Genomic DNA, 10456 nt, shown 5'->3' on the forward strand with positions numbered 1-10456 from the left:
TTAGTGTGGGCTTCACATGACAATTAAAGTTCTGTTTTATGCAACTATACATAATTTACTGTCATTACTACTGTCAATACATGTAACGTGTAACAAGGACACTGTAAAATAAAGTGTTATAGTGTTATAAATATCATCATGAGACAACATTCATTTATTTGTGTGTTGTTGAAGACTGGAGCACCAAAACTAGTATTGTTCTTGTAAACATGATGAGTCTTCTTACTTTTTTATTTTTAACAGCAAACCTTTGATGCGTGGCTATGTCCACAAACAGCCCAGAAACTGATGAAACTCTTGAATACAGATATGGTGTGTGTGTAGATGGACAATGCTTTTCTTCTACTTCAGAGGTTCTGCAGAGAGGCTTTCCTTAGTCAAGTCAAGTCATCTTCATTTATATAGCGCTTTTAACAATATAGATTGTTTCAAAGCAGCTTTACAGTGATAATAGGAAATTAAAGTCACAGAGATTGTTTGGCTTTTCTACTCTAGAATAAAGTTATTGTCCAGCTAAAGTTAGTGTTGATTGATTCACTTCCATCGCAACGATCATTAGTTATTAACTTAGGGGCCGCTTACACGACACCGTTCTAACAGAAAACCCCTAACGCGCTCCAGTCCGCTCATCCGCACAACAACAGTGCCTGGCGGCTCGAGAACGCAAACCTTGAAACAGGTTCCAAGGTGCAAGCATTGAAAAAATAAATAAATAAATAAATATCTCTGCGCAAACTTCAAAAACGCAAACCTGTGAAAACGCTGACGGCGTGCACATGCGTATTACGTGTTTAGTCTATAGGTATGAGCGTTTGAATATATATGTGCGCAGGCCTGTAGTCTTTCTTTACAAAATGACCTCAACAAATTATTTGTCTGGCCTTAAACAATTATAATACAGAATAATTTATCACTTCCATGTGAACTGGAATCTGACCTAATCTACACAGCCTAACATTGAATTATAGAAGTCTATAATGTGTTATGTGTATGCTAGGTCAAAGAGATGTGTTTTAGTCTAGCTTTGAACTGACAGAGTGTGTCTGTCAACCACCCATAAGAGCATTACAATAATCTACCCTTGAGGTCATGAACCCATTAACTAATTGTTCCGCATTTGTCATTAAGAGCATATTTCGTAATTTAGACATATATTTAAGATGAAAGAATGTGGTTTTACAGATGTTAGGAATGTGTCTCGGTGTCAAAGAGCACACCCAGGTTCCTAACTGATGACGAAGACTTGAGCAGCCATCAATTGTTTGACAGGTTATTACGTGCGGGGGGTTTTGGTCTAATAATTAGAATCTCTGTTTGTTTTTTTTGTTTTTTTTTTCAGAATTAAGTAATAGGAAATTACTAATCATCCAATTGTTTATATCTGCTATGCATCCAGAAAAGTTTCAAATGAAAGGTATCAAAGAGCACACCCAGGTTTGCATCCTTACATCCCAAAGGTGAATGTGATTGTTCTGTGGAACAATTAAACTCTCCACGAGAATTAATATCTCCACGAGAATTTTTAAATTTGCTTTGATGTCAGGCGCTCTGGCTCCCGGCAAACATGTGATTATGGTGGCTGGGGTCTCTATTTTCACGTTCCGTGTGATCGAATCACCAAGGTTTCATTTACAGAGATCTTCCAATGGTTTCATTTACAGAGATCTTCCAATGACTTCATTTCATACGTCAGTTTCGTTTGCTAAGTCTGACGTCACGCTTTATCATTTTGTAAAAACAAATGATAAATGTTGTAAAAATACACGTCCTAATGATCCTAACCTTTGTTATCATACCTAAATATCAGTTGGCCAGACAGTGATTTGTCTTTTCTAAATTATTAAACTATCTGTGTCCGGGACACCGTGAGCCCTGAGACTATAGTCTACTATAAATGTTCAGCATAAATGTGTGCAACAAACGAACACTGTGATAGTGGGTATTCTCAGGGGGAGGTGGGGGCACTTGATGCCACTGATATTTGCTGTTTATTAAGTTGTAGGGGAGCAAAAAAGTGATGACCTCCATTCTCAAAACCTTGGAGTAAAAATGAGTGGTTTTGTTCAGGTCCCGAACAGTGAGCACCAGGTGGTCCAGATGACTGATGTGAACTGGACAGGAACTTCTGAACCGGACTGATGACAGTCCACTGACAACTGACTGGATGTGAAGCCAAGAATCATTTAAACATACATATTTAAATTATTATTTGTGATGAATGTATTTGGCAGAATATCACAAAAATGAATACTTTGCAATTTTGGGTATTTTTTTTATTTATTTAGCTGTTACAAGAATCTTAATGGTCCTAAAAGTAGTTTTCTTAATGCAAAAACATAACATAACAAGGACATCATGCTTTGTTATTTGTTGTATTGCCTTTATTATGATAGTAATAACAAAAATCATCATCATCACTAATGTATAGCAATAGACCAATAATATCATGACATATTACCATTTTAAATTAACATTGTTAATATTAAAAGTATTATCATTATCATTTCAATTAATTCTTTTTAACATTATCCAAAGAACAGAGGAAGATAGAATGAGTACTGGTTTACTTCCAGAACCCGACTGTTACAGTACATTATATTGGTTGTTCTTGTAGTCTACTACAGACAACAACTGTGCCAAATGCCGGCATGATGGTTTAGGATTAAGTGATTATAGTCAGAATCTTACAAAACTTAATGGCTTCAAATCATAATTACAATTTAAAATCATGTACAGTGTCTCAGTACGTGAGGATTCGTGCTTGGCCCAAAATGGTTTAATATTGAGGCTACCACATAAGGAAGTTTTAAAAAGAAGGAAATATTAGCTCAGCTGAAAACGCTATGAAAGCAATTAGCTAAGGTGGTTTCGGCTGAGCAAATATGTCCTTCTTTTTAAAACCTTGATGGGAGTTTTTTATTGCTTTTAAATAGTAATCCATTTATAGAGCGATTTCTATTCATCCTTAGGCAATGATACAACGCCTCCTGTCTATTGTTGGTAATTGGAGACTTCAATCAAGTTGTTGTCAGGGTCACGAAAATAGAGGGAACTGATGGGACCCACAGCGCCAGTCCTGTCAACTGGGCCCTCCTCTATTGTCACTCCACACTCCTGGAAACACAACATCAGAAAATCTATCAGAGAATATATCATTCTATGAAAAACAATCGGCTATACTTCAGTGTTTTGTCCTCTAAAACCAGGGATGAGCACCATTTAGAGATGAATTTAGAAGGCCTTTTAAATTTCAGTTCAATTATTGAAATTGAGTTGAAGTAGGAAACAGAATGCAGAATTAACATTTGAATTAAAGTATGTAAAATTATAGTAGAATTAAATTCTAGCAAGTTTATTCTGTATGAGTGGTTTTCATTTTTTTTTTTCAGCATGAAAGACTCAAAGATGGGGGGTGTTTTAGAAACAGTTGGTCGACATTATTAATGTTTCAAATGTCAGTTATAGAAATATGTATTTAAAAATATTACATTTTATTTAATCATTAACATTCACTTTATTGAACAGTTTGTTTTGGCCCTTGAATTTGATTGAGTTCTAAAACAAGAAAAGTTAATTCAGGAAATAAACACGGGTGTGTTGCTCAGAGATTTTGCATTGGCCTGGTCTGGAAATGTGTTTTGTCCGTAAAAATAGAACGATATTATTAAACTGAATAATGTTAGAGTAATTTTTTTAATATTGTGTCTAAACTGCAAGTTATTCAGTAGTAACTTCTTGTTTATGTTTATAGAACTGCTGTATAAAAGCAATATCACACTCACAATCATGTTGTTGTAATAAATTTGACCATGCCTATAATTAGTATTAAAAACAACAGCACTCTGTGGTATTGCTTAATTATGAACCATGGTGGAAGAACTCCTCATTCTCAGACGTTCTGTGGTGCTGTATGACAAAATGAATGAATATGAATAAAAAGTCCAAATTAATAGTAATTGTTTTATTTATTTATTTAGCAAAACTAGTGTTGGACTAATGATTTTATTAGTCAATTTAATTGCAATGAATACCTTGAGATGGGCAGAGACAGTTGTCAGAGGGGTCTTGGTGATAAGGCACAGGTCAGCAGATCCTGGTGTTGGGCTTTTGGCTTTCGGCTCAAACTCCTTCCCAGCCTGATGCAGGTTGATCTTCTGCTCTCCAAAGCCCAAAGCTTTACGGTCACCCTGGAACACAGACAGTCTTGAAGTGATTGGTGGGAATTCTTATACTTTGCTGCCACCATGTGGTATTGTTCGCTGTGTGGTTTTTGGGTGAAGTTCTACCTTAAAAGTGATGACCTCCATTCCCAAAACCTTGGAGTAAAAATGAGTGGTTTTGTTCAGGTCACGAACAGTGAGCACCAGGTGGTCCAGATGACTGATGTGAACTGGACTGGAACTTCTGAACCGGACTGATGACAGTCCACTGACAACTGACTGGAACATAGAGTTAGGAGTATTGAAAATATTATTTGTGATGAATGTATTTGGCAGAATATCACAAAAATGAATACTTTGCAATTTAGATTTTTTATTTATTTAACATTACTGTAACACGAATCTTAATGGTCCTGAAAGTAGTATACATTTTCTTTATGCAAAAACATAATATATAACAAGGACATCATGGTGGTTATTTGTTGTACTGACTTTATTATGATAGTAAAAATAAAAATCATCATCATCACAAGAGAAAGAGTGCTGTTGTTCTGAACATTCAGTGAGTTTTATAGCAGCTATAGCAATAATATGCTAATATGCTATTCCTTATACAGCGAGTACGACAAGTGTGCTAAAGTCACCATGAAATTAAAATCTTATTTTTTACAGAATGTTGCAGTGTTTATTATGAATGATTTATCATCCGTCCACATCATTATTATTATTATTATTATACATTTATATTCCCTCATAATATGTAATCAAAAATGTTAACCTGCCCTCTATGGGATTACAAATTTAAGAGTCTGTTTAAAATTTGCTGATCCTAACATCACATGAAAAACTAAGGTAAACTACAATGCATTGGGCATTCAAGGTGAACATGTGGCATCAGTTTACCGATTAGATTTCACGACTTCACACTTACATGTAATCAGATAGAGTAAAGATTATGTGTATTTGGCGTGCTGTCCGAGGGGAGGGCTCTTTTTTCACACAACAAAAAAAAACAACAACAAAAAAACAACAACAACATTGTATGCCTGCCTTAGTCAGACTTGATGACTGCATCAACCAACAGCACATTCTCAATAAAGAATCCTGCTGAAGATACATCAGAGTCTCCTGGTCTTTGCTTCTGAGTTTCCTACACCTCTCCCTCAAAACAGCTGCTGTTCTCTTCATGACACACACCGATGATCCACAGCATCATGACCACCTTCCTAATATGCTGTTGGTCCTTCGAGTGCTGCCAAAACAGCACAGACCTGCAGATGCCTGGACTCTACAAGACCCTAGAAGGTGTCCTGTAGTTTCTGGCACCAAGACGTTTGCAGCAGATCCTTCAAGTCCTGTAAGTTGCGAGGTGGAGCCATGGATCGAACTTCTTGTTCCAGCACATCCCACTGACACTCAACTGGATTGAGATCTGGGCAATTTGGAGGCCAGGGCAACACTCATCATGTTCTTCAAACCATTCCTGATCAATGTGTGCAGTGTGTCAGGGTGCATTATCCTGCAGACTTCCACCAGCCAACACATTGTCATGAAGGGTGTACCTGGTCTGCATTAATGTTTAGGTAGTTGGCGCGTGTCAAATTTACGTCCACATGAATGGCCGGACCCAGGGTTCCCCAGCAGAACATTATCCAGAGCATCACAATCTCTCCACCCGAATCCTGGCGCCATCCCTTCCCCAGGTAAACGACGCACTCGTACACGGCCGTCCACGTGATGTGAAAGGAAACGGCACTCGTGACCTTACACTTCTCCAAAGTCCAGTTCTGACACTTGCCTATTGCAGGAGCTTTCGACAGTGGCCAGGGGTCATCATTGGCACTTTGATGGGTCTGCAGCTGCAAAGCCCCATACGTAACAGAGTACAATGCCATAAGTCAAAGTTGCTCCAATATTTATTCCTGCCCATTTATAGCAGCACAAGTCAGATTTGTGGACTGATACTATTCAGAATATTTCATCCAGTTCCTTCCGCTTGAATGTTGGGATACATCATGCCGGCATTTGGCACAGTTGTTGTCTGTACTAGACTAGGCTACAAGAACAACCAATATAATGTAACAGTCGGGTTCTGGAAGTAAAAATCCCATTTATTTTCTCCATAGGGGAATTAATTTTTAACAGCCCCCCTGCGATGATCAGACCCCCCAACCCCGGGAAAGTGATTTAAACTGGAAAGCAATTTAAACCAAGGGGGACACACCCCTGAAAGAGATTTCAACCACAAGTCCCCTGAGAATTATAAAAGCCCCCCAAGTCATGTGTCCTGCTGCCAGGACTGACTTTTAATGCTAACTTGTAAGCCTGTAAAGTAGAGTTTCTCAACAGGGCGTTCGGAGAACATCGGGGGGCCACTGGAAGCAATATCTTCGAAAGGGGGGCGTTGATGTGTTCTTGCGGGGCGTTTGTTTAAGAAGCGAATATGGCAAAAATTTATGAGATGAAACTTGTAACTACTTGCCATAGGCGTAGCCACCTAAAAATAGATGCAGAATTATTTTTTAAAGTCATAATAGAAAAAAAAAAAAGAAATGAGGAGAAATGGAAACAAATGAGCGCAGCTCACACAAAGAAACTCAGTGAACATAAGGCGGTAAAAATGAATGTGGAGTTTTTATATTTATAACATATAATACAGTTAAGCAACATCAAGATTGAAAATGTGACTGATTTCATATGACAGTTCAATAAACAAGTAATTAATATTAAGTCACTTACATTTTAGACACAATATTGACTGTTTTTGTTCCATTTCAGCAACGAAAATAGTTCCAAACAAAGATCATAGCAGAACCATAATGCAACTCACCGGAACACAACCGTGTTTTCATTACTGAACGATTCAGCGTTTTGAACGAACCGTTTGAACGAATCGTTTGAATAAATGGCTCAATGACTCATTCATTAAGACGGTCACCTGCCGCCACCTACTGATGGTTTAGGTTTGTGTTTAAAAGTATAATTCTTTCCAATATTTCATATTTGTATATTCCCAAAAAAAATTCAACAATCGCATAACAGTATTTAATGGAGTTATAATTTTTCAGGGTAAATTATTTAATTTGATTGGTAACAGCCATAGTGTCTTATTATTCTAATTTAATTTATTGATCAAATTTAAGAATTTAAAATTAAAGATGAAGCATATATTTAAAACGATTAGGGAAAATGCTCTTTATAATGGTTAAAATATCATAAATATGCAGATTTAAATATGTCAAAGCTGACTGAACACTGATGAGAATATTACTTAAGAATAAATTATATATTTTTTTCTGGACAAGCTAATTTTTTATTTGGACAAGTGAATGACCGATTTACTTGTTCAAAGGACAAGCAAATGAAAAGGCTTAATGTCGAGGCTTAATGTCGAGCTCTGAGTTATATTTTATATAGTATTATGGTTATGTGGCGAGCCTGAGTATAGTTTTACACATCAGCCCAGTCTATTCTGTAAAGTTAGTGATACGCAGAGTCAGGTTTTTTTGCACATTAATCTGAAAATAAATGTGGCACACCCATTTTTTCTTATGCACACCCAGATACTCTTTTCTGGCTAGGCTAGTGCTACTTACAAAAGAAAAAATGTTTTTTTGGACACAGCGAACGTTCCAAATGCGTTTGTCCTGTTATCAGTAGCGTGAGCGCGTGGATCAAGTGTGTCAGAATCAGACAGAATCGCTGATTTTAATGGGTTCTATGCGCTTTTGACACAACATGTCGTGCCGATCGCATCCAATGTAGAGTGTAACCTGCCTTGATGTGAATTCTTCTTGTTTGCTGATTAGCTGCTGCTTGTGATGATGGTTTCAATGCCAAATTTATAAAGCATTTATTTAACACTCATAAATATTATTATTTTTTTGCTACTTGGAAACTAATGATAATGATATTTTAACTATCCAGTCAAATCAAATCTGTTATGTGGCATTTAGTGACATGCTTTTTAAATTATAGATAGGCCTTTTGGTGAATAATAACAATAATTATTAATAATAATAATGTATACACTAAAATATATATTATAAATAAAAATATATAATATTAGATTAAAAATAAGATTTAAATATAGATTAAAAATTTTGAGTCTGTAATGTTTTAGAAAGAAGTCTCTTATGCTCACCACTGTATTTATTTGGTCAAAAATACAGTAAAAACTGTATATTATTTCAAAGAACTGTTTTATCTGAATATATTAAATCCCCTGTTACTCCAGTCTTCAGTGTCACATGGTCCTTTAAAATGAAAGATGAAGCTTATATTTAAAACGATTAGGGAAAATGCTCTTTAAAATATCATAAATATGCAGATTTAAATATGTCAAAGCTGACCGAACACTGATGAGAATATTGCTTCAGAATAAATTCTATATTTTTTTCTGGACAAGTGAATGACCGATTTACTTGTTCGAAGGACAAGCACATGAAAAGGCTTAATGTCGAGCTCTGAGTTATATTTTATATTATGGTTATGTGGCGAGCCTGAGTATAGTTTTACACATCAGCCCAGTGTATTCTGTAAAGTTAGTGATACGCAGAGTCAGTTTTTTTTAAAATATATTATATTTTAAAATGTATGTTTCCCGTTACTCCAGTCTTCAGTGTCACATGGTCCTTCAGAACTTATGCTAAAATGCTGCTCAAGAAACATCTATCTGAAAAAGGTTGTGCTGCTTATTGAAATGTGGAAGTATTTTTTATTTATTTTTATTTTTTCAGGATGTTTTGATGAACGAAGATTGCAATTGAATTTGAAATCGAAAATGGAAATGTTAATTGTTAATTTTTTTTTGCACATTTACAGAGCAGGACCGAGAGCATACCAATATCATAAGTCCAAAAAAGCAAAATTTGAAATTGAATGGACTTGTTACTTAAATATGTAAATGAGCATGGGGATTCAACATATTTTTCAAAAACAGGATATCTTCTAAAACTAAGCGATAACACTCCATGTATGTATGTAACCTTGAATGTGTAAGCATACTTGGCAATATATAAAGCCCTTTCTGATTCTGAAGAACATTTTTTTTTTTTTTTTTTTTTTTTTTACAAATTCAGATTAAATAGCCTATTCGATTCGAAATGATTCACAATAAAATTTGCGATTTGATAAAAAAATCCGATTTACAACTTGTCTTAAATCATTTTGAGTCTGAATCCGTGAAGATGAAAAACAAACAATAATTTTATATGGCAAGGTATACCATTGCCCAAATAAAATTTTCCAGGAAGTGAAATTAAACCAAGGTTTAACTCATGAATATTAATTAATCTTTTAGTAACCTTCATACAGTGAAGGTTAGCCTACTAAAAGGTTACTCGCATTGTATTTAATATTCATGACTGAGACAAGACTTTCACATAAAGTCAAGAAATGTCTAACCAACGTCAGCCTTTGAGCCAATCAGTAGAACCATCCCTTTGAGACGTCACACTCCGTAATGAATATGTATGAGCCAAGCCTTCATAATAGTATATTCAAGATTCAAATTCACTTCCAGAAAACTCACATTTTTACTGTAATAAAACATTACGAATCAGTAAGTAAGTAATAGCTTAGTCTCGTGTAATTTAATTTAATTGTTTTCATGCGCTACTTTTCATTCCAGCTTTCTAAAAGAAACTAGGAAGTAATTATCAAACTAAAAAGAGAGATGTTGTTACCTTGCCGTGGGTCGAGTAATAACGCAGTAAAGTACCGCAAACGCGTAGAGCCATTTTAGCAGTGGGAAGTCAAATGAGACTGACGATATCACCTGTCCTAACCTGTCCGGAATAACAAAATCATAGAAGCAAGTCCAACTGGAGAACGAGAAGCGCCAGACACCCTGCCGTAATCACTCTATTACACACGCCGACGATGCAACATGTAGCTATATCATATGAATAAAATAAACAATGCGGCCCAGAAGATGTCTAAATAATAGTTACATATATTTGAACGATGTATTTTCAATTCAAAATCTGTTCAAGTTTCTCAGTGTCATTACTGTAGGTTCTCATCCCTATAGTGCACGTTGTCCCATGGTACCTATTACTTTTCTCAGCGCTGCTCAGGAAGGGCCAATCTCTTGTGGTTCCCAAACCAGGAATAGTCACGTTTGCCCTGTCCAATAGATGTAAAAGAGCACGCTTCACAACTACAAATAATATTTTCTAATCACACTATTTTCAGATTTTTATTTATTATTTCTGAAAACTCTAGTCCCAAAACGTAGTCTTAATTTGTAACAGGCTGTTGAAATAACTAATTTATCATAAAATACCAATTTA

At 35.7% G+C, this 10456-nt stretch overlaps 1 protein-coding gene across 1 annotated transcript; it reads right to left on the bottom strand.

Annotated features, from left to right (window-relative positions):
• Positions 1-2265: 2265 nt before the first annotated feature.
• On the bottom strand, positions 2266-10209 carry glod5 (glyoxalase domain containing 5). Its single transcript, XM_084132820.1, has 4 exons — positions 9848-10209; positions 4287-4439; positions 4032-4187; positions 2266-3114 (listed from the first exon to the last, which is right to left on the bottom strand). Exons 1-4 carry the CDS (start codon positions 9899-9901, stop codon positions 2992-2994), a joined length of 486 nt encoding a protein of 161 aa, XP_083988946.1. The 5' UTR covers positions 9902-10209; the 3' UTR covers positions 2266-2991.
• Between the last annotated feature and the right edge of the window lie 247 nt (positions 10210-10456).

The sequence above is a fragment of the Abramis brama genome (genome assembly GCF_963993115.1).
Source record: "Abramis brama genome assembly, chromosome: 13".
In the NCBI taxonomy this organism is placed as follows: Eukaryota; Metazoa; Chordata; class Actinopteri; order Cypriniformes; family Leuciscidae; genus Abramis; species Abramis brama.

Bases quoted from the DNA above. Each gene is read 5' to 3' on its own strand.
- glod5 (XM_084132820.1), bottom strand. From the start codon at position 9,901: ATGGCTCTACGCGTTTGCGGTACTTTACTGCGTTATTACTCGACCCAC. The intron at 4,188-4,286 runs GTAGAACTTCAC...TCTGTGTTCCAG, and splicing joins TGGAGGTCATCACTTTTAAG to GGTGACCGTAAAGCTTTGGG. The intron at 3,115-4,031 runs GTATTCATTGCA...TTGTGTTTCCAG, and splicing joins CTGTCTCTGCCCATCTCAAG to GAGTGTGGAGTGACAATAGA.